This window comes from Epinephelus lanceolatus, chromosome 3, assembly GCF_041903045.1.
Source record: "Epinephelus lanceolatus isolate andai-2023 chromosome 3, ASM4190304v1, whole genome shotgun sequence".
Lineage (NCBI taxonomy): Eukaryota > Metazoa > Chordata > Actinopteri > Perciformes > Serranidae > Epinephelus > Epinephelus lanceolatus.
This window is the reverse complement of record NC_135736.1, coordinates 4172740-4198219: the sequence shown is the minus strand read 5'-3', so window position 1 is coordinate 4198219 and position 25480 is coordinate 4172740. Positions and strand designations below refer to the sequence as shown.

The following is a 25480-nucleotide window of genomic DNA, read 5'->3' as shown; positions in this document are numbered from 1 at the left end:
GCCGCAATGAGAGGTTATTGCCACACTGACATATACTGTCATTTCAGTGCCGGATCATTCCGACCACTGACCAAGTGAAAACACCACATACCACACCACATACAGGACCCTGCACTGTAGCCATCTCTTCACTCAGCTTCTGTCTGACTTAGATGGGTTGAATAGATTACAAAAACTCAGTGTGTTACAATCTCTCACTCTTCCATGAGGTTACATAATAACGTCTGTCAGTTTAACAGCAAAATAATGGCACATAGTGCAGCACATGTACACACCTTTCTTTGGTTAGCTTGTTTCTGTGCCAGACAACAAGGGCATGAAACTGCAGGGGAAGAATGAAATATTCAGACACATTATGATGGAAGGATGAGAAGAAATTGAGACTGGAGGGAACTGATTCGCTTTAACATCAGAATGCAATTTCTGATGATATTGCAGGTGTGAATGCTGCATGTTAAAAAGCTGAAACTACACTGCAATGCTGGCTTTGAATACTGAATAATACCATAAATGTATGAATGCTGTGAAATAATTTTTTTATATAAAGATTTCTGGTCTCAGTCACACTGAGTTTAATGCGGCAATTAGTGGAATTTCTTTTACTTTCAGTCTGACTGTGCCAAATATGTAAGTCTGTTTGCTTCCACAGCAACGTTGTTTGAAAGAGCACACGTTTATTTTGACCAAAAATGATGTATGTAGAGTGAAAATTGTTGGTGTGACAGTGAGTTACAGAGAATTGTATTAGAAGCTCTCTGATAGCTGAGTCCACCACTTTATCTCTGAGCATTCTGTCCAGTACAAACCAATGTAAAAACCTGAGAAGGGCATTTTTTTTTTTTTTTTTGAAAATGCTTGAGAAACCATGAATTTACGTAAAATTTCAACGTTCCTCCATTTGTTTGAATGGGGAAAGTTTCCTGGAAAATGGTGAATATTTCGGACAGTTTGAAAGATACAAATAATCAAAATATAAGCAGGTATGTCCTAATTGAGCTACATATTTTGATGTTTGAAAGACGTTTCTATGTTGAAATAGGTGGAGGGAGTAGTGTGACAAAAAAGTGGGCAGAATTTTTTGCGAAGAGTAACATAGATAGTTACTTTGCAGCATTCCCACCCAGTTAAGTGTGCAACTGTTTGCCAGCTAATTTGCCTCGCTGTTATGGACAGGGGCTGCCCAGGGATTTAGCATTAACAACATAATTGCACATGGATTCATGGTCAACTTTTATTCTGTCATCAGTGTTGTGTACTGTAAATTCTTTTATTTTTTTTTAACAAAAAGGCCAATTTATCTTGCGAATAATACGTTGGATTCACTTTAATTTGTATTTCTAGATATATTTTCAGCTTAAAAAAAATTAAAACTAAAATTAAATTAAATTAACAAACAATACTTTTGCAGCCTGCCTGCAGTAACTTTGGGGGTCCCGTTGAAGACGGGGTATAAAGTAATCTGGAGCGGCATATGCCAGGAAGATCCTCTTCTGCAAAACCTGTTGATATGTTATAGGGTTGTTGAGCAATACCCCTGCATGCACACTGCCAGTCTGATTTAACCAAGCCCTTCCAAAGCAGATCATTTAGCTATGTAGATGAGTGTCTGCTGCATGCTGTTGAATATTTGAACAGAAGACTTCCATTTGAGCTGATAGCATGTTGGTCTCAGTAGCACAGGGAACACCAGCAAAGCATAGCTCATCCATTATACAGCCAGTCTTGGAACCCATCAGCTATCATCTGACGATTAGACAGCCTCCGGGGACAACTGCTAATATTTTGGGAGTTCTGGTGTAACCAGCTGATATCCAGCCCAAGTCTTTATCTTCTGTGTGCTGGTCATTGTTAACAGATCAGTTAGCAACTTGAGACAACATTTCAGCTAGTCTCTACGAAAATATATCAATATATGAATGCGGATAAATTAGAAAAAAGCTAAATCATCATCAGACAATAGCCGATGGGTTTGCATTACAGCCAATACGTTCTGCCTCTTTTGCTCTCCACGCAGACTGTTTATCTGCAGGCATTCAAAGCCTGCTCAAACGTGATTGTACAGAAACCGGAGTGTTTTAGAAATTGTATGGTCAGTAGGTTTGTCAGCCCACAAAGTTATGACACACAATGACACATTCTGAAATAGCCAGAGCACAGTGTGAAATGTGTGGCAAATCCTTCTATGATCCAGAGCTTCTTTTTTTTGTTTGAGATATTTTTTAGGGCTTTTTTGCCTTTAATCGATAGGACAGTTGTTTTAGTGTGAGGGGGTAGAGAGAGGGGGGATGACATGCAGCAAGTGGCCGGGATTGGACTCACGCCCGCAGCCACTGAGGCAAGGGCAAAGCCTTCGAACATGGAGCACCTGCTCGACCAGGTGAGCTAAGCGATGCCTCCAATATGGGGCGCTAGCGAGCCGTAATGGAGTAAGATGCACTTTCCTGAGCTCCTGCAGAATCTCTTCAAATAATATATTTAACGACATCTACTCTCAAAACTCCACACTAAACGTGGTCACTGTACAACCAACACCATTCGGTGAGGTCAACAAGTTGCAGAACCGCCGTTGATGGCAGCGAATCTCCGAAAATACAAATACGAAGGTCGGTCCAGCACAAGGCCAAAAACCTCCTCGACTACGAGTCCGGACGGGTCCGATCTAGCCCCGCCTCTACCCGGAGAAAGTACGAGCATGGACGCTGCAACTATCAAAGCTGATATCCTTTCTTCGTTGGGAAAGGATATATCGTCAGTAATTAAAGAAGAGCTGAAGAATGCGCTAGCTGAAGATTTCGAGTCACTGAAGAAGGAAATAAAAGACGTGAAAACTGAGATAGCTAACAGCACAGCGGCTATCCGTACGGAGGTTGAGCATATGAAAGCTAACATGAAGACAGTCGAGGCTGGACTCTCAGTGTGGTCGGATGAAGTTGTATCGGTACAAACTACGGTAAGGGACCTTAAGAAGCAAGTCGAAGAATTAAAGAAAAGTGCGAAGACATGGAGGGGAGGATGAGGAGAGGAAATATTCGTATCACGGGTGTGGCTGAGCAGCCAGGGTCGAGCTCCCCCACCGCGGTCTCCAAACTTCTCAAGGAAGCGTTGCAGATGGACAGGGAGGTCTTAATCCAACGCTCACACCGCAGCCTAACACAAAGAAAACCCGGAGACAAGCCTCGTGTAATTATTGCAAAACTACATAACGAGGGAGACGCCATGGACATCCTGAGGAAAGCCAGGGACCGAGGTGGCCAGCTCAGCTACAACGAAAATCCCATCGCCATATTCCCGGACTACACGGCCAATGTCGCCAGAGCGAGAGCGGCTTTCACACCCGCCAGAAAGATGCTTCGAGGGAAATCCGGGGTCTGCTGTGGTCTGTTATATCCAGCAAGGCTCCGCATCTCCAATAACAACGAAGAGAGGGAGTTTGTGGATGCTACCAAGGCAATGGACTATATTAGAAAACATATCCTTCCAGCTGATGAAACGGAGGACTGACAGACAGTATCCTTAACAGGTCTATCAGATCTGTATAAAAATGCCTTTACTGCACAAGATTTGACTACAATCTGTAAAGCAATGTGATAGAATACGACCCCTTTTGAATGTCGTGAAGTGAACTTGATTGCAATGGGTGTATGTACTTTATACACGGTGTAATCAGTAAAGTACTGTATATACACATGACTACACGCCGTTATGGCAAAAGTAATTTTATTATTAATGTACAGTTACATTTGAAACATTGAGCTTAAGATGTCTTTATTTTTTGTATCGATTTGGGGTTCTGCGGGGGCCTAAGGTGCATATCCATAGACTCAGGAATACTGTTTGGCCTGGAAATGTGCCCCCACAGGACCAGTCGGACACTCATGTCAGCTGAGTTCTTGGTTCTTATAGTTCTATGTTCAGTTCTGTTTGTGAAGATCCCTCTGTTCCCCAGGGATCCTGTAAGAATAAGAGCAATAGTGAAAGTTTTCATTTTCACACTTTTTCAAGAGAAGAATCTTCTGTTAAAGCGTAAAAACTTAAAGGTACATGCTGCAGTTCTGCTCGTACTTTTCAGTTATTTTATATGTAGCAATCAGTCTCTAACTGTACACCCACGCTCTTGTATATTCGATACTATTCTTTCTATCTTTATGATTTACTTATTTTATGGCAGTATTTTATCTTTTTTTTCCCCCCCTCATGCCCAAATATTCAACCACCTTACTTCTTCCTCCCTACACAATGCAACAATTGGTCTCTAATCACCCACCCACCTCAACCTCACCGCCATATATCTAAATATTATATTTAAATTCCGCTCTACCTCTAAGTCACATCACCTGTATATGTTATCTGGCTCCACTATCTCACAGTGGAGTAAATTCATATTTCTCTGAACCTGCTTCTGAACTATGGGATCTCTTAAGGTGATAAGCTATAACGTTAAAGGCCTTCATAGCCCAATCAAGAGAAGGAAAATCCTTAACCAATTAAAAAAAAAACAGCTGTCAGATTGCATTTTTGCAAGAAACTCATCTCTCAGAAACCGAACATGAGAAGTTAAAGAAGTCTTGGGCCGATAAAGTATATTACTCATCCCACCCATCTGGGAGGACAAGAGGTGTATCTATTATGATACATAGACAGATCAATTTCACATTAACTAAAATTCATAAAGACTCTTCAGGGAGATTTATAATGATAAATGGACTAATCGATGGACTAGAAGTATGCCTTATGAATATATATGCTCCAAACGAGAATGAGCCCAGCTTCATCTGCACAGTCTTCTCCACAATATTACAGCATAACTCGGGTATTTTGTTGCTAGGAGGAGATTTCAACTGTGTTATGTCCCAACATTTAGATAGACAACCTGTATTTAAAACATCCATCTCCAGGATGAGCAACATGCTTAGACATCTAGTGGCAGAATCTGGTTTGGTGGACGTCTGGAGGGGCAAACATCCTAAAGGCAAAGATTTTACCTTTTTTTCACATAGACATTCCTCTTACTCCAGAATCGACCTTTTTTTCACTCCTAAGGCAGAATTCTATAGGGTAGATGACATTAAGATTCTCCCAATTACATTATCTGATCATGCACCTCTCGTGCTGACATGGAACATAGGCCACAGACCATCATCTAAACAGTGGCGGCTGAATGCATCATTGCTCAACGACAGGGAATTCATCACATTTATAAAAACTGAATTTAAAAATTACCTTGACACAAATATTTCACCTGAAATAACACCCCTTACTTTATGAGACTGTGCAAAGGCATATATTAGAGGCAGAATTATCTCATATACAAGTGCTAGGAAAAGAAAAAGGGAAGAAAGACAGCGAGAACTAGAAGATAAAATAAGGCAGCTTGAACAGCAACATAAAAGAAACCCAACCTCCAGCTTACTAAATACTCTTAAAGAAGCACACAGGGATCTAAATAGCTTAATTACTGAAAAAGTAGAGGGCAATTTAAGGTTTACGAAACAAAAGTACTACGAAAATGGTAACAGGGCGAGCAGGTTACTAGCATTTAGACTGAAAAAACAACAATCATCTAACATGGTACAGAAATTAAAGGACAACAATGCAATTCTCACAAAACCAGATGAAATATCACAGTCCTTTGCAGAATATTATAAGACCCTGTATAAAAATACAGACACTTGCACAAATGATGAGGAAATGTCACAATTTTTAAATGACATCAAATTAAAAGAACTACCTGAATCGATGGCGAGAGAATTGGATGAGCCAATTAAGGAGCTGGAAATACGTCAGATAATCTCCACACTGAAAAATAATAAAAGCCCTGGCCCAGACGGGTACATTAACGAATTTTATAAAGTTTTTACAGACATGTTATCACCTTTATTGCTACACGCCTACCATCATGCATTACAGTCTGGAACAATGGCCCCTTCCTGGAGAGAGGCTACTATTGTGGTTATACATAAGGACGGCAAAGATCCCACCAAATGTCAGTCATACAGGCCAATCTCATTATTGAAAACAGATTTGCGGATTTTAACAGCTATTCTGGCAAGACGTGTAAATAAAACTATCAAAGAAATTATCCATCCCGATCAGACGGGGTTCATCAAGGGAAGATTTTATGGTGACAATATCAGAAGATTACTAAATTTAATGACACACCCAAAAGTTAAAGAAGAGGAGTCAATGTTACTAACCCTAGATGCCATGAAAGCATTCGATCGGGTATCCTGGCAATACCTAATACAAACTTTAAAACGCTTCCAATTTGGTCCGAAGTGGATACAAACATTATATTCAAATCCACAATCTGCAGTAAAGGTGAATGGGTTTCTTTCCGACAGCTTCACCTTAGAACGTGGCTGTAGACAAGGCTGCTCACTGTCTCTTATTATTTGATATCAGTATTGAACCACTAGCACAGTTGATTAGGGATGACAACAACATAAAGGGGTTTACAATAAATGGGGAACAGCATAAAATCTCAATGTATGCAGATGATGTATTACTGTACCTCACAAAACCTGCAACAACAATTCCATACTTAAAGGACCTCATCCTTAGGTACGGATACTTCTCGGGCTACAAGATAAACGTGGATAAAACAATGGCCATGGATATAGGTGGCAAAATCTCAGATACAATTAGATTGCAGAGCGGGTTTAAATGGCCAATAGATGGCATTAAATATCTAGGTATCCATATACCACCTTCATTAGAAAAACTGTACGACCTTAATTACAAAAGTCTAATCCAAAACATTAGCAAGGACCTGGACCGATGGACAATTTTGCCCTTATCTCTATTTGGCCGCATTGAAAGTGTTCACATGAATGTGTTACCTAAATTACTGTATCTGTTTCAAATGCTACCTATAGACATCCCAAAAATCTCATTTGACAAATTAGACAAGCTAATCTCAACATTTATCTGGCAAAGAAAACAGCCAAGAATTAGATTAAAAATACTACAGCTATCCAAAGCAAAAGGGGGGCTCAAACTTCCAAATTTGAGATATTACTTTTGGGCTGCGCAATTAAGACCATTAACAATATGGATTCAGGACCTGTCATACACACGCTGGCTCAACGTTGAGAAGAGTTTATGTGAAAGACCTTTACAAGCCCTGCCATTCCTAGGAGCCTACCCAAGTGAAATAGATAGGGGTGAATGGACCAAAATCACACTAAAAATATGGAAGACAATGAAACTTAACTTTGGCCTGCCTAAAACAATTTCAGCACTCACAAATATTGGATATATAAATGGTTTTATGCCCTCCAAAATGGATTCAGGGTTCAGAAAATGGTCAAAGTATGGACTCACCAACCTCCATCAACTCCATGATTCTGGCAACTTTAAATCATTTGCACAGTTATCGGAGGAATTTAAGCTACCAAATATGGATTTTTTCAGGTATTTACAGTTAAGGGATTTCCTATTAAAACATAAAGAATGGGTCAAAGTTGTTAAGCCTACACTAATTGAAGAACTGTTGATAAAAGTACAAACAAGGAATTGACATAAGAAATTAATAAGCTATTGTTATCAAATATTTCTAGATATGAATTTGAATAATACAATAAAAGTTAAAGAGAGATGGGAAATTGAGACTAATTCAACTATATCACTAGATATGTGGGAAGAAATATGTACTGAAGCACATCTGGTAACTGATGCAAATGTGTGGAGGGAATTTAAATGGAAGGTAATCATGAGGTTCTTCCGGACTCCTGAAATTGTGGCCAAATTTGGCACAACACACTCAAATAAATGCTGGAGAAATTGTGGCCCACACATTGGCAACCAAACCCACATATTTTGGTTATGCCCAAAATTAAAAACATTCTGGGAAGAAGTGTTTGGAACGCTTAAAGAAGTATTTGGAAGTAACATTACAATGGACCCTATAGTGGCTCTATTGGGTCTACTACCGAAAGCCATCAAAAGAAGAGCCAAAAAATATCTTCTACAAATACTACTGACAACAGCAATTAAATGCATCACAGTTAGGTGGCTAAAGCCTAATCTTCCAACACACAATATGTGGATTGAGAAAATAAAGGAAATACATCAGATGGAAAAAATAACTTACTTCCTTAGACTTCAAAAAGACATATTTACTAAAAGGTGGAGCGCTGTCATGGGCATACTATGATAATGAGGAATGCCTGTATACATTCCAAATTGAATCTATGTCATTAATCTGATACTTTTTATTTATTTACTCAATTTTATTTATAATTATTTTCTTCTTTTTTTTTCTTCCCCATTTTATTTATTTTTATTTATTCAATTATCTTTTCAGTGTTTTCTGCTATTACAGTCGTGGGTGCTTTTGTTGTGTCCCAATTGTCATTATGTTAGTACTACTGTATATTGAAAGTTTATTTTGAGAAAACAGCAGATATGATGAATATGACTGTATGTATGATTATATGTGAAACTGAAATAAAAATTAAGTTAAAAAAAAAAAAGAATGTCCAATATTACTCTTTCAAATGTCACTCAGTCACTAATACTGAGTATGGCCACCCCTGACACGGATCAATGCGTTAAGATGTCGTGGCATACTGTCCACAAGCTTGTTGGGGCTGTCAGTGGGAAGGGCGTCCCACACTTCGGTCAGATCCCGGGCTAATTCCTGTAGACTCAGAGGAATATTGTCCCTCTCATTAAGGGCTTGGCCTAAGACATCCCAGGCATGCTTGATAGGGTTCATATCAGGGGAGCAAGCAGGCCATGGCATCTGCTGCACCCCCTCTGCAACAAGAAATGTTCTCACTGCAGCTGCCCTATGTGCTCTTGTGTTGTTATCTTGCAGCCTGAAGTTGTTCCCATAAACCTTTCTTGCACGTGGGAGGCAATGGTTCTCCAGGATGTCCAGATACATGATGGTGTTGACGTTTCCATCCAGCACCACCAATTGTGTTTTTCCTCCATAATGAATACTGGCCCATACCATCACTGAGCCGCCACCTCCTTGAGTGGTTTCCTGGATGCAGTCATCACGAAGGTTCTCACCACGTAATCGCCACACCCTTTGTCTTCCATCTATACGGTCAAGGATATAGTGGCTCTCATCCATAAAAACAACATGTCGCCAGTGCCCAAGCTGTAATCTTCTGAGCTCCCTAGCCCAGCGAAGTCGAGCAACTCTGTGTTGAACAGTTAGACGTGGACACTTGGTCATTCATCTTGCTCGGTAACCACGCTGAAGCAATCATCGGTTTACAGTTTGGCAGGAAACGTTGATTCCATGGTGTCCTCTCCACAAATGACGAAGGCGACTTGCTGGCATTTCCGATTTCTACAGCACAGATTAAGCAGTTGCCCATCATCTCGTCTGGTAGTTAGTCGTAGTTGTCCTGGAGATTTTCGTGGCCTCAAATGACCCTCTCTCAATGATGTTTGAGGATTTTACAGAGTGCACTCTAAAATATTCCAAGGAAATCAGCAATGTTGGCTTGTGTCCATCCTGTCGGAGCGCAAGCACTCTTTGGCGTATTGCCAGTGGCGTCGGATGAGGCATGGTCTAGGGAACTTCTTTGTCAAATTTGGTTGAAAATAACACAGCCAATTCTGAAAAGGTGGACTTACTGCATACATACTTTAAGCAGGAAAAGGACAACACAGCGAAAGTCTTGCCTTTCATAGTGCCAAATAATTGTTACGCATGAATTTGTTTTAGCTGGGTAACTGGAACTCAGTATTTCATCATTGCACCTGGTCAAAGGTGATTACTAATGTGTATAAATAGGAATAAAAAGGGAGGGGGGGCCTTAAACAAGTTAATGATTGGTTCAGGTGGCCAGAATGTAGACTTACTTGTAGATATAGTGGCATCAAAGATGAACTCCCACACAGTGGATGTGCTTATTATGACCAGGCTTTTTTTTTTTAACATAACCTGTAGTAGGATAGTTGACTGGATATGCAAATGTCTGCAGCTTACTGTACGTTAGGGCTGCAGCTAACGATTATTTTCATTGTCGACTAATCTGTCGATTGTTTCTTCGATTAGTCGACTAATCATTTTATCGAAAAATGTGTTAAAATGTTGAAAAATGTCGGTCTGTCTCTCCCAAACCCCAAAATTATGTCATCTAATGTCTTGTTTTGTACTCACGCCAAAGGGTTTTAGTTCACCGTCATGGGAGAGTGTGTAAAGCTGCCAATATTTGAACGTAAGAAGCTGCAATAAGAGTATTTTGGGGACTTTTATAGTACTTTTCTATGAAAAATGATTCAAACCGATTAGTCGACTACTAAAATAGTCACTGATTATTTTAATAGTTGATTAGTCATCGATTAGTCGACTAATCATTGCAGCCCTACTGTACGTATGAGCAGACAACCACAATATCGCCATGGTGTTTTTGATTTCGAAAAGACCAAAAAAAGAGACAGACCCTCTACACTACATGGAAGCTGCAGCAGTTGTTTCAATTAGGGATCTAGTGACAGGTCAGTTCTGATGTTGTAAAGATTCACCAGTGTAAATATATGAAATCTCAGTAGATCATTGGCCAAGTTAGCCCTTTAAAAACAGAGTGAAGTCAGAGTAGGTGGAGCATTGGTTTTAATGGCATCATGCAGTTTGTGTATAACTGTCTGCCTCTCCATGCTTCTGCAGTCCCTTTGTCTTATATCCTGTTGCCCCCCACAAAGCAGTACAGAACAGGAACTGAGGGCCTGTGGTTCTGTTACCATGACTTGGCTTCCTGTCAGTGCATTTCTTCCTGTAATAGCAGACAGGCACTTCCTGCAGATCAAAGTGAGAAGGAAAGAGATGGAGGAGCTTCAAGAGATCCTGGCCTTTTTTCTAACCTGGGTTTATAGCTGGGATAGGTGGAGGAAGGTGTAGTTGATAGACAGGTTTTTATTTTGTGAAGAATAGCTTAGGGTGTTGAGCATAAGCAGAGAAGATTTGCCAATATTCCAATAAAACTTTTTTTTTGGTAAAGCACCTGGACAATAAGAATTATGCCAGTTGAATCAGGTTTGGCTGTTTAATATGAATATTTGACTAATGGTTCCTTTTTTGAAAGTTTGGGTGGGGTTTGACAGGATGTTCAGTGACAGCGACATTCAAGTAATATAGCTGATCAGCTAATTATGCTAATGACAGATTAGAAATGTGCAACAACATTTTTGCTGACACTAGATCTCAAACAAAACCAGAGACTATATTGTATTAAGTTGCTGTGAGGTGTTAATTCCCCACTTATAAGCAGTTGGCAGCGGATAATATTATTTAACTTCATGATACTTTTAGAAAAATGTTTGACATTGTGGGAAATATGCTTATTTTGCTGAAAGTTAGGTGAGGAGATTAATACCACTCTCACTGTACAGTAAATACGAAGCCACAGCCTGCAGCCAGTTAGTTCAGCATCCACCTCTAAAGCTCACTTGACATTGGCAAGAAAGCAAATAAGCATGTTTTTCTAAAGGCCGAACTATTTTCTAAAGATTCCCACAGCCACATCTTCTTGACATTTTCTAAACATTGCTAGACAACAACTCTGGAGGTGGTAGGCCTTCATTGTTATGGATAAAAAACACAACACAGGGCTAACATATGGAAACAGGGGGACTTCTGTCATTACAAACTCATCTTAATACTCATTTTTGACTAAATCTGCATCACCGACTTAATTGTATTTAATAAAGTTTTGTTTACCAAGTGTGTCTTCTCTCTCCAGGTACCTTTATTCACCAAACTGGTGGAGTCCACCAGACGGAGGTGCTGTGTGGCTAATCACTGGCTGTGATCGCCGGTCCATGAGGAGCATGAGTCATGACCTCAGTGGTGCTGGTTGACACTGGTGGGACGGTGGTGGAGTATGTCGCAGCTGAGGAGGACCCCCAGCAGGTGAGTCAATTCTGTACAAATGAAAATTAATGATTTCCCTGTTCCAGGGCTCTGTTTTCACTGGTTTTAAAACAGACAAACTTCTAACAAGGTGGTGGTTTACAACATTGAACACATGGTTTTTGCAGTATTTAACTTTTGCAAATTTATTTTAGTGCGCAGTGATAGTGTTGCTATTTTTACACCCTAATTCCACCACTGCAGCTCAAAATAACACGAGGCACTTGTGTGATGAGAGGTAGAAAAAATAAGGTTATTTTTCATTATAAAAAAATAGTCCACACATGGTTAATTGGCTCCTGCTATCATAATTGCAGCATTTCAGTTAGATATACCTCATTAGTCATTACTTACACCTTACTTACACCTTTTACTTTGGTAGCAGAAACAGTCTGGCAGTACTTTTCAATGTTTTATGTGACATATTCAGAGTAGTTTTATCATCATCCAACTAAATAGCAAAAAATACTCTATACCAATGTCACATATAACTTAGTGAAACCTACATGTAATTCAAGTCTGAGCTGACAGTGAATTTTTTGATTAGTATTTTCAATTTTTCTACATTTCCCGTTATAACATGACAGAATAACGTTTACATACCACACCACTGACATTTTACTGTCTCGCAGTCTCAGACTCTTTTGGTACCATTCCATCTTATATCATATGAAGCAGCCTACTTCATTCATGGTTCTGATGATGTTGCTCATAATTAACAGCACTGCCTCTTTTACAAGAATACGCTCGTAGCTGGATAAGAAAACCTAGAGTTGGGGCGTCCGTAGCGTAGTGGATAGTGCCAGCGCCCCATATACAGAGGCAACGCCTCGCCGCATCGGTCACTGGCTCGACTCCGGTTCGCAACCATCTACTGCATGTCATCCCCCCCACTCTCACCCAGAGTTGACTGAACTGGTTGATAACCAGCTTGATGATTTCTGTTATCTAGATAGACAATGTTAGGGTTAGTCAAGTCAGATAACCAAAAGATATCCTGGGTAAGTCACACAAAAAAGTCAAGTGCTCTGAAAAAGACGCTGGACGTGACGCTTTTTCTCTAGGTGGCAGCATGCACTCTCTCCTCATTTGGAACAATTGAAAAAAGATGCCAATGCTAGGAAAAAAAAAACGCTATTTGGACCCAGGCCCTTATCCTCGCATTGAAAACTTTTTTGACTATCTTGCTCTTTTTTGTTGCCCAATCCCTTTTCTCTGCAGGATGGAAAGTGTGAGGTGGACCGGGAGTTTGAAGGAGAGGAAAAGAGTGAATGTGAAGCTGAGGAGATCTGTGAAGAAGTACGGGACAGAGAGGAAGCTGAGGACCACCCAGCAGTAATAGTGGAGGAGGTACCCGGTGCCTGCCTGGCTGAGGAGCAAGGTTACTCAGCCCAGGTGTTGGTGTACGATGACGAGGCCTACCTGATGCAGGAAGTGGGCGATGAGCAGGAGGTAGAGACAGAAGGGGAGGCAGGTGAGACAGAAATACTCCTGTATTTATTAGAAACTGAATTTAATGTTACCTCATAATCTTTCTTTTGGTGTTGCAGATAAGTGCATCAGATGACTATCATGCGGTCTATTTGCAAGACATTTCACATACACCCCACTACTAACCACTATGCATCCTGTTATACCCTTTTACCCAACCTGCTGATAACTTTGACCAATGTTTCTTTTCTACAATACAGTATATCCTGTTATCCTAGTTATTCTGATACACAGTTCCCATTCTCTCTTGGTCACGAAGGTTTTGCATTAATAAAGAAAGGCTGATACAACCTAAATTCCCAAAAAGTTGGGAAGCTGCATAAAATGTAAATAAAAACAGAATGCAGTGATTTGCAAGTCCTTTCCAAACTACATCCAATTTAATACAATTGATAAACTTTATTTTCTTCGTAAATATACACTTATTCTAAATGCCTGCAACATTTTCTAAAAAAGTTGGGATAGGAGCAGGGTCCAAAACTAACTTTTTTACCAGCCAGGCAGATATTTTACCAGCCAACCAAATAATTAATAATTTAAAGGAAAAAAAGTCAAGTCACTTAAGGCCTGCACAGATTCGATCACTGGCGATTGGTGCACAATGCATGCTGGTTAGTTTTGTGTCCGACTTCATCCCGACTTGCTCTGACGTATTACAAAAGTGGACGGTGATAAAACTGCGAGAGCGAGGCGGCCGCAGTTTTTAGAGCCAGGTGCTGCAGTTGCTCTCCACTGACTGCACTGCCTGGCTCTCACCTGATCTAACAACTGATTGGTTTAGATGTCGACTCAACAAGATGACGTTTTAGATAAACTTTTAATTTTTGTTGAATTTTAGAGATTAAGATTGTATTTGTCTGATTTGAAGGTTTATTCTGTAACAGAAAATGTGTGACTGATGGTGAAGTTTAGTTGTCAGAGAGTAAATATATTCATCATAAACTATACAGAGTCTACTGTACTATATTAATATTGGACAGTTTAATTATTGAAGTATTTAGCAACACAGAGACTTGTGGTCAGTGGGATGTGAGGATTCTTAAACTAACATCTGTACAGATGTGAAGCCCTGACTGGATCTGACTGATGTTTAATGAAAGCTGTTGTCTTGTGTATTTTTTTCCTCTGAAAATATTAACCTTATAGTCAAACACAGTTTATTTAGCCTGTGTAGTTGAGGGGACAGGTCAAACTGATATGATGCTGATTTACAGGAGAATTCATATCAAATGGAGGATAAACCATGAACATAAACTACAGATCACCTGTAAAGCATTTTAATAAATTAATCTATCATAATTAAAACAACTGGAGACTGAAAACAAACTGATATATGGGTCTGATCACTTTTTTAATGAATGAATTTAATGACATCATTCCAGACAGGATGTAAGTGTGTCTGTGACTTCCTGTACGGACTGAAGGCTGCTGGAAACTGTCGGGAAACTGTCCGACTTCACCGCAGCTTTTTGTCACCGCCCCCCGCTGCGGCCGCCTGCTCTCGTCTACTTTTCAGGTGAGGCGCAGTTCATCTTGAACGAGCCTATTAAAGGGAAATTTCGGTTTATTTCAACCCGTCTCCTATCGTCTTAAATTTGTTTCAAGTCACTAGTGACATAGAAATAATAGTTAGCATGTTAGCCATTAGCCTAGATACAGCCGTAGCGTCAGACCTGTTAAAACTTAATTGAACGGGCATCCTTTCAAGTGCAAAGTTAGTCCACTAAACAAGCTTTTTCTCCACAAAGACCGCCTCATATCGTTAGGATAAATGTCAGAGAACATATAGAAAACGACATGTAAATGTGTTGTCTTACCTTACCGGTGTGCTGCCATGTTTGTTGTTTACCATTTAGCTAAGGCTGCAACTGGTCCCATTCCTTGCAACAGAGGTATTCCTCTTCTGTGGGCAGTGGGGTACAGCATTCACAGGTAACGTTATACCACCGATCTCCAGAGCTAAATCCTTCCAGCAGCCATTCCTCCTCTGTCGTCCTCTAATGTTACCTGTTGTGCCTCTCTCTCTCTCCTCCTCCGTTCTTCAATTTCAAGAAGCTCTTTGTCAGTGTATTCTGGCTCTTCAGTGTATTCTGGCAGCTTCACTCAGCTTCACTCAGCTGCCCAACAAACCCGCTGCTTCTTCCCACAATAATCTGAATAACAAACCGGGGCTCGGTGCTCTGGTTGGATCCAAACGGAGAGCCAGGGCTAGCTGGGAAGCTAGCGGAGGCTAACTGGTTGTATTTCCCTCTGGTCGTGCTGCGGCTAACGCTCCGCTAGCCTCACAGCTACGCCTCGCCAACGAGCCTAACAACAGCTATCCACCTCGGCGCGCTGTGTTAACTTCATGACTGACGCACTTACGTGACCAAAGATCGTCTCTGCCTGAAATACACATTACTCTGCCAGGAAACCAGCCAATACCAGCATCGTTCTCTAGTAACAAAAAATGCATTTTTCGCTGGTAAAAAAATAACTTGCCAGAGTGGCGAGCGGTCTTAAAAATTTACCAGCCAGAGATAAAATCTACCCGTAATTGGCGAGTGGCGAGTGTTAGTTTTGGACCCTGGATAGGAGCAACAAAAGACTGGGAAAGTTGTGGAATTCTCCAAAAACACCTGTTTGGAAAATGACCTTCGACCTCTCAGGTGGCCCTGCATTAAAAACACACATGAAAATCTTTACTGATGTACATTGTATAATTTGTCGAACAAATTTGAGAACAAAATGATGTAACAACAGTCAGTGGAAACCAAAATAATCAACGCACTGAGGGCTGGATTCAAAATCACATAGAAAATCAGAGTAAAAATTGAAATCACGGGCTGATCCAACTTGCGTGAATTTTATCACAGCAACTCATAATGTGACTCAAAAAATATATAATAGCAAGGGACTTAAATCACGCTAATCTGAAGACTGTGATGCCGAATTTTTATCAGTTTATTGATTTCCCGTCTAGAAGGAATAATATTTTGGACCAGGTCTACTGTAACATTGCGAAGGGTTACAGAGCATCCCCCTCCCCCCACCTCGGTCGGTCCGACCACATCAGTCTGCACCTAACCCCCCACATACACACCCCTCATTGCAAGGACAAAGCCTACAGTTCGCACCATCATGGTCTGGCTAGAGGGAGCCATGAGTCCCTTTTCCACCAACATTTCCAGGAACTTTTATTACCAGGAATTTATTTACCTGGGTAAAAGAATTCCTGGTAATTTGTGTGGTTTGCGTTTCAACTGCACCATAAAGTTCTGGAAAATTTATTCAAATTAGCGTGATGACGTAGATGATTCGGAGTGTGCCCTGTATTTGGCTCCCCCAGCTTGGCTAGTTACATGCTGGTGTAGAGAGTAGGGGCTGTTTGTCTCAGCCAGCAGCTAAGTTTAAAAGTATTTTATGATAAGTGTCAAACTAAGTTAGTCTACATACAGACAGCTGTCATTTGAGCTTATTAGTAACAATTGGCTATCAGCCGAACTAGCGGGCTGTGCCCTTGTGTAAGACATAACATTAGTGACGGTGGATGAGAGACTGTGGAAGGAGCATATTGAATATCGCTGTCTACATGTTTACATGTTCATGCTGCTGAACACATGTATTGATAAAGTGCTGGCTTCTTACTCCCTAAGGGTTAATGTCACTTATAGTAACGAGTGTAGCTGCCGTCAACTGGAGTCATTTTCAAGTTATCTTCACTTTGTTTCCACCGTGGCCGCTCGGCTGTTCACCGGTTAGAGGAGAACCGATACCGTTAGTGCTTATCAATACTACAGTCTTTGACAATTTAGTCCCGGGGCTAACTTAGTACCGGGTTTTGGTACCCAAAACACAAACGAAGTGAAGCTTGTAGAAATGAAATAAAGTTTGCAGCAGCAGACACACTGACACGGAAGTGCGGAACGCAGTGTTCTTCAACAAACAGCCCCACCCCTCAAGAATTCCGGGTAATCTGAAAAGTCCTACACCCTACTAGGTACTTTTTTCATGGAAAGTTTGGGGTTAAGGGAAAGTTTTTTACCTGGGTAATTTCAGTGGAAATGCACCAAGGATTTTCAGAATCCTGGGTAAATGAGAAAAGGTCCTGCGGTGGAAAAGGGTCTATGGATAGGCTACAGAACTGCTTTGAGGAAACTGACTGGGACATTTTTAAACAGACTGCTACCCATAGCAACTAGATAGACCTCAACACTTACACCACATCCATATTGGATTACATCACCTTCTGCATGGACAGTGTCACCACATGGACGACAGTACAGACACTCCCCAACCATAAGCCATGGATGAACTGTGCTGTGATTAGTCTGCTGAGGGCCCGGGATGCTGCTTTCCACTCGGGTGACGCAGAGGCCTATAGAACAGCAAGGTGTTGAGCCCCTTCCTCTTCTCCCTTTACACACTCGACTGCAAACCCACCCATGAGGCCAACACCATCATAAAGTTTGCAGATGGTATGACATCATGCTAGGCAGGATCACGTCAAACGACGAGGCTGCCTAGAGGACAGAGGTTGAGAACCTGGTGAACTGGAGCCGGGAAAACAACTTGATCCTCAACGCAGCAAAGACGATGAAGATGATCATGGATTTCAGGAGGAGTCAGAAGTCCTTCACCCATTGCCCCATTAACATCAATGGCGAGGCAGTGGAGGTCATGCAGAACTTCAAGTACCTCGGATTCAACATCAGCCTGATCTAACCTGGACCGTCAAAACCACGGTGACGGTCAAGAAAGGACACCAGAGGCTTTACTTCCTGAGGTGCTTGAAGATGGCACGACTCCCAAAACAGCTGCTGGTGAGCTTCTACAGGTCAGCCATCAAGTCGGTCCTTACGTACTGGATCTTAGCATGGTACTCTGTCTGCACTGTAGAGAACAGGAATACCAATTCTGGTATTCTCTTGCGGCGAATGCCTATCAAGCTGCACGGTGCAAGTCCCACTCATGGAGTCTGTTTCTGGCAGTTTGGTCAGAAACATGGACACCAGTAGCCTGCTGGTGGTCATTTTGTAGGGTTCTGGCAGTGCTCCCTCTGTTCCTCCTCACACAAAGGAGCATATACCTGTTGCTGGCTTAACGCCTTTCTATGGCCCTGTCCAGCTCTCCTCATGTAATGGCCGGTCTCCTGGTATCTCTCTACCTGTGTAGCCTGATTGGGCTGCAGGTACCACCTCATGCTACCAGTAATGACAATGACCCAACAGAACACAAAACCAGAGAAGAATCAGTCAGGAAGGATAAGGAGAGGGCAGCTGTCTGTGGTCACCACATGCAAAACCATTCCCTTTTTGGGGGTTGTCTTGCTTTTTCCTCTCCATTGCACATGTCGGCACTTATATTTGCCCCAAAGCAGGTGTAATTGATTCACAATCACTCGTGTTTCCTAAATGGACGGAGTGATATCCCTGACGTTTAACTGACTAGGTGTTATACTGACAATTCAGTGTTCCCTTATTTTTTGAGCAGAAAAGGATATTACTGCATGGGCTCAGGAACGCTTTGGAAAACCACTGTCAGTAAACACATTTCATCGCTGCATCTACAAATGCAAGTTAAGACTCTACCATGTAAAGCGAAAGCCATATATCAACAACATCCAAAAACACCACTGACTTATCTGGACCCGAGCTCATCTGAGATGGACTGACACTAAGAGGAAAAGTGTGCTACCAGCTCAAAGTTCAAAGCCAGCATCTGTGATGGTATGGGGGTATGTTAGTGCCCATGGCATCATGGTTAACTCTCACATCTGTGAAGGCACCATGAATGCTGAAAGCTACATACAGGTTTTGGTGCAACATATGCTGCCATCCAGATGACATCTTTTTCAGGGATTTCCCTGCTAATGCCAGCAAGACAATGAGACACATTCTACATGTGTTACAACAACACGGCTTCGTAGTAAAAGAGTGCAGGTACTAGACTGGCTGCCTGCAGTCCAGACCTGTCTCCCATTGAATATGTGTGGAGCATTATGAATTGAAAAAAAAAACTGACAATGAAGACCCTGGACTGTTGAGCGACTGAAGTCATATATCAAGCAAGAATGGGAAAGAATGTCACTTTCAGCAATTAGTGTTCCCAGTTTCCCAACACTTTGGCAGTGTTAAAAGAAAATGTGATGTGATACAGTGATAAAAATTCCCCTGTCCTAACTTTTTAAAAATGTGTTACAGGCATTACATTCAGAATGATTGTATATTCACACAAAACAAAGTTTATCAGTTTGAACATTAAATATCTTGTTTTTGCACTGTATTCAATTGAAGTTTTGCAGTGTCTCAACTTTTTGGAATTGGGTTTGGAGGCCTAGCTAACCCTGAAGAGCCATGCCATGTTCACATTCACACAGTTGTAAAGATATTGTATTTACATATTTTCAGCTGTTGCCACGGCCAGAGCTCTCAGTCAGAGTGGCAAATCAATTAAAACAAGCAGTTGATTTTGCCCTGGCTGCCTCCTAGTACTGACTCAAGCAAGTCAAAAGCCACTCAGGCTAAAATATGCCTGTGAATATTCTCATTTATCCAGGTCATAGTTATCTCAAGTCAATTGAATTGAACGCAGCTGGACTTAGACATCTTTAAAATTCTGTTTTTGTGGGGTGTGTCATTAGTCTGTAGTACAGTTTTCCAAATGTCTTGGGTATATTAAAGAGGTTACAGCATGTAATGAAAATGTTGCGAGTTGGCATGAATCTAAATCCAAGATCCATACATAAGTTTCATAAATTCAGGCTTACAAAATGCTGCTTTTGTTTGAAATGGCTGAAATGAAGCATATTTGTCATATGATTGAGCAGCCAGAATCTGATGATGCAGGCTGCAGGCTACTTTCCTCTGTGTTCAAACACTGCCACCTTGTGGCTATTTTTTGGACAGTAACTATTTCATGAATAGCAAAGGTATCCAGTATGGATACTTTAACCATTTGTTAATCCTGTAGTAATGATGATTGGTGTCCAGTCCAGTGCAGTGTTCATCAGTATGAAAGACAATGAAAGTCTGAGACTATATTATCACAAAAGCTGCATTTATTCACACTGTCCCAAATTATGTCTCTAAACACCATTTCCCATAATCTGTCTGTCTGTATCTATCTGCCTATCTATATAATTTTATTATATTATATATGTATAATTTTATTTTTAACACTATTTTTTGTGTGTAATTTATTGCGCTGTGTCTGCTTCATCTCATTGTGACAAAAGGACAATGAAACCTAAAGAGACTGATGTAGATGTAGATACCACACTTCCTCAGAAAGCATTTCCACTATAAAAGTGCTAACTGCATGTGAAGCTCATCAGTACGTAAACATTCTGTATACTGTAGTTGTCAACTAAACCTTAAGAGTTTACTTGTAACATTTATGATTAAGTTTAGAAAACACACTAATGTTTCCTCAGACCTTAAATCATATTTCACACAAAGTTATCCACCTTTTTGCCTAGCCCCCATGATACCTTGCGGCGTTTAACCGAAACTGGCTTTTCTCAGTGGTAACAGTTTGTTTACAGTACTCTACTCTTCTTTCCAAGAGCAATTGGGAAATAAAACATGGAACACAGCACCTGTTAAAGCTCGAAACGGGATTATGTGATCATACCTGCCATCTCTGACAGCCAGCTCAAAGCATTGTTTTTCCTTTTCAACCGAGCACACTTGCAATTAGCTTGCCTTACTCCGTTAAAATATTGTTAACTTTAACATGGCCCGAGCTAGCTTAAGGTAAACATCTGCTCCTTATAAAGATATAAAGATTTCTGGTTTCTGGTGACTTCTCAAGAGATACTAACATATTCGGCAAACATTTAACATAATTCAGTATTAATAGTAGCTCCATGTAAAGTGAATACATGTGATGTTTCCCAGCTAATCCTCTGCTTGTCTGCGTTACCGACGCAGTTAACATGTTTTTTTTACTTCTGATTTATTAAAAACTGTGTTCTGATGCTGAATTTAGCAGCAGACTTCAGTAATAGTAAGATAAAGTTGTAGTAAAAGAAATAACTTTTGGCATTCATTTTTTTTATGATATAAAGGAAGTACGGTAAATCAGTAACACATTCTCAGCCCTGATCACTAAATACATATTTCAAGGTATGTTGCAGAGTTTATTTTATAACAAGCAATTTTCTACTGTAGGTTGAGAATTAAGTCAGACGGGGAAAAACAGGGATATCATGTACTGACGTTAAGTGACGGACCTGTCAATCTATGTGCATTTTCTTGTGCAAATTCTGATTTCTTGATTTCTGACATTTTCGCTATGTCTCATGAAACTCGTGTGGTTTTATTTCTCATATCAATGGTACCTTTGGCAACAGGAACAATCCCTTTTTGTTCTGGTTAAATGTTTAACACACAGTTGCTGAAGACAACATTTAGCTTAGACTGGTTGTAAGTCGTTACAGACACGGACAGTGCAACAGGTACCAGAGCTCTGCAAAGACATTTTAGAAAATGCTAAGTTAACATTAGTTAAATATTTGTTAAAAAATAAATCAGTATTTGCTAAACTGAAGGCAAATTACTAGGGTAGGCACTGGGACAGACAGTCTATGGGACTAATTAGCTTACTGCTACTTCCGCTATCTCACTGGAAGTTGCGCCCATAATCATTTCTACAGTAGTGCCCTCAGGAATAAGGTAGATAGCAAACCTAAAGACTGTTCTTTAAAAATGTAATGATTATTTGCACTATAGCAGTTATTTAGTTAGGGTTGACCAATAATGTTTTAAAGGAATACAAAATACCTCCATAGAAAACAGCAAACAAAAACTATATCAAGAAATCCGTTTACAAACTCTCACACAACTTGTGTAGTATAATCCAATACCCCTTTTCCACCAAAATGAGTTCATATATGTGTGTGAAAAACTGCTAAAAATAGGTGATAGACTCCTTTCCCATTGCTAGTGGACTTGAGACATGTTCATGGCTCTGTAGTATGCCTGTGTGTTTTTTTTTCTGGTGTGTCACATTCTCTGTCACGAACAGGCCGGAAAACAGGTTAGTAAACACTAGAAAGCAGCATGAAGGCCTGTGAAAACCTTATGCTTCTTTTTATACATCTCCTACTTACGCAGTGTCTTTCAAACTCAGTGCCGACTCATTTGGAACAATGTTTGAGTGCTGCTTGGGCGATGGACAGTATTTTGTGGTGGCGTTGCATCATTGCATCTTGCCAATAAAGGAGCTAAAAATAGCACGTTCACCTGGGTATTTTATTATTACCATCACTGCCAATCAGAGCTGGAGCAGATAAATTCCTTTGAATGTCGACGTAATGGGAATGTCCCCTTTCCCATTACATACAAAAACCTGATGTTAGTGGGTGTTCGTGGGTTTATTGTGCAGTGATAAAGGAGCTCAAGTCTCATTTATCCAGTCATATGCTCAGTACTCCCCAAAGTACTTTTTTTTTTTTTTTTTTTTTGGAAAAAGCATGTATTGTGAAGTATTGATGAGACTTGGATTGATCCCCAATCAATCAATAAATCAATCTGTTTGCCATTTTCCATGGCAGATGTGAGAAAAACAACACTTTTCCCTCATGAATTCAAGGTAACGTACCATGATTAATTGATTTACAAATGTCATTTTGATGGTGTTCCTTTAATTCACAGTTCGGTTAATTTCTCTCAGGCAATAAAGACTTGCAAAAGAAGCCATTTTAATTATGGAATGACCTACACTGTGATAGATTGATTAATTATTTTTGTTTGATTGCATTTGGCTTGTACCTAGTTAAAACCCTAGTTACATCAGTTTAAAGAAAATAACAACGAAAACGTATGCTGTGATTGCTGTAGTTTAAACAGAGCAACTTATGTATGCAATCTCAGTCACTGAAACGTGGTGTTCATTGTTTTGAACTGAAGTCGGTTAGGTGCTCTGTTGAAGTGCATTATTCTAACATGTCAATTCGTTGTGCAAACAACTTTGTAAAAATTATTTTTTTTTGTTCAGTGGGGTTATTGAAAAACTGTTATCGCAGTACGTCTTTATCTGACGTAGTCACTACGCAAGTGAGGGAGGGCGAAGGAAGGATTTCCTGTGCTCTGCTGCGGAGTGATACCTTTTTGCCGCCGTAGTGTGTCTCGTTGAATTCGAGGAGATTTCCCATTAGCGGCGGAGTGATCTGAGGTAGTAGCTTCCTATACAATTCAGTGAAAAGTCAATGTGAATTTGCAGCAAGGGGAAAACATGGCGACTTCGCAGCATGAGGGGCACGCAAACCTCGATCTACTCATCAGAGCCGGTAACGTACCTTTCTGAACTTACAACCTCGAACCAGGAACTAAGCTCAACGCACGGGTTGTGTATTTAACCTCGACTCCTGCGCCTCAGTCCGCTCAGTAGTGTGGTGAAGTAATGGAGGGCAACCAGGAAGTGATCACCTTGGACGCAACCTGCATGGCGTTGCTACACGATTTACCGAACCCGGTTTAAGAGGTGAAAAACTTTCGCAGGGCCTGCCAGTCTGCACAGATAGATCGGTATCTGCACGAAGTGTGTTTTGCATGTTGGAGCAGATTTTTCCCATCGCAGTGTGAGTTAGAATAACGGTTTGCAGATCGGCTCTGCACAACCAGGAAGTGTAAAGATGTTGTCTTTCCTACGTATTTGCCACGCTGTCTGAGTCGGAAGGACATGTGGGTTTATTTTTACTAGCATATATCAGGTACGCACCGTCAGATATCACCTCTGGTATTACTGTTACTGACGTATGCTGTAGTATTGAACTGTGGCTATCTTAAATTTCTTCCGTTTGAAGGAATTATGTGCAGTAACAATCCTCACACGCAAGTCCTGAATAACAGTCCATTGGATCTAAAAAGTAATGACCATACTATTGTGTTTTTATGGATTTTAGATGTGGTGGGCATATTTTACACATTTCCAGTGTCGGAGCTTGTGATATATTTGTGTGATGGTTTCCGTTATGGTGTTGTGCAGCCGCTGACTAAAGCGTGGGATGGCCTAGCGCACTCGCTTTCTTCCCTCTAGTTGTTTCCAGTGAGGCTTCAGCCCTCGACTGCACTGACCTGCACATTTACTTTCTGTGTAAATTCACTGGCGTTTTAACACTTTCTGTTGATGAACTATGTTTTGTGAAAACAACGCGTCGTTTCCACCTCTGTTTCCAAATTTCAAAGTATTTAGTCCCGTTTCGATGGCGGAAGCATTGTGTATGGAGAGGGCGTGTCGTATTGTTGATTGACTTCACCGTTAGTCGAAACAGCGCGCGCGCTGGATTCTAATGCCAGCAGCGGTCCAACCAGATGTAACCGAGGGCGGGCTGTTATTGGAGAATAAGCCAATAGGAAGCGAGGAGGTTGTTGAGTGACAAGAGGACTTGAGAGCTTCCTCGAAGAGAACTGGAGGGAAAGGATGAGAACTGTAAACACGGAAGTCATCAGAAGCAGCACTACTTTTTGTCGGACTTGCTGCTATTCTTGGCGCCGTAACACAGTAGGATAGATCCATAATGGACATTTTTCCAACTTGTGAAAATATATGAATACTTTTATATATGCTACCCACATGTAGTACATATACGGTACATAATTCTTAATGCTTGTCCTTTTTTTATTTTATAAATGAGGAAAGAAAATCTTAACGTTTTGCACAGACTAGAAGTGTCCAACATGTTTATATGTGGTTATGTAGGTCAAGCCAAGCTGCAGCTCTCTGACCTCACACCTTTTGGTGGTCTTATTACAGCACTGCTGCCTGGTTTCAAGGGCAGCTCATGAAGCTATACAGTCTCTGCTGTGATGTCTAGCAGCATGTCCTGTGTGTTTCTGAGAGGGATTGAATGGATGGGACAATCTAAAGATAGCCCATTTCTCCCCTATGCCTGCCTGTTGACTCAGTGTGATAGCCAAACATGGACAACACAGGGTGTAACGGGATCCTGTGATTCCCACCAGTGATTGACACCAACAGCAGGTGCCTTGGGTTCCTTCTCAGGGTCCCACATGGGGCGGCATACCATTTCCTTCAGGCTGAATCCCGTCTTTTATTTAAGCTGTGTTGTGTCTTTTTGTGCAGTTCCTTGCTGTATTTGACATAATAAACAAGGAGGGCATTCCTCAT

General features: G+C 40.8%; 1 protein-coding gene across 5 annotated transcripts in view; it reads left to right on the top strand.

The window, feature by feature from the left end:
• Positions 1-25480, top strand: part of elf2b (E74-like factor 2b (ets domain transcription factor)) — a 42097-nt gene that overhangs the window by 8226 nt on the left and 8391 nt on the right. For 3 of the 5 annotated variants that reach the window (XM_033623691.2, XM_033623690.2, XM_078163530.1), the window contains exons 2-3: positions 11706-11875; positions 13097-13349. In XM_033623691.2, coding sequence (XP_033479582.1) covers positions 11801-11875; positions 13097-13349 — 328 coding nt within the window. In that variant the 5' untranslated portion in view covers positions 11706-11800. Of the gene's footprint in view, positions 1-11705; positions 11876-13096; positions 13350-23451; positions 23640-25480 lie in introns of those variants that run through there. The other 2 variants (XM_033623693.2, XM_033623692.2) reach the window with 2 other exon arrangements.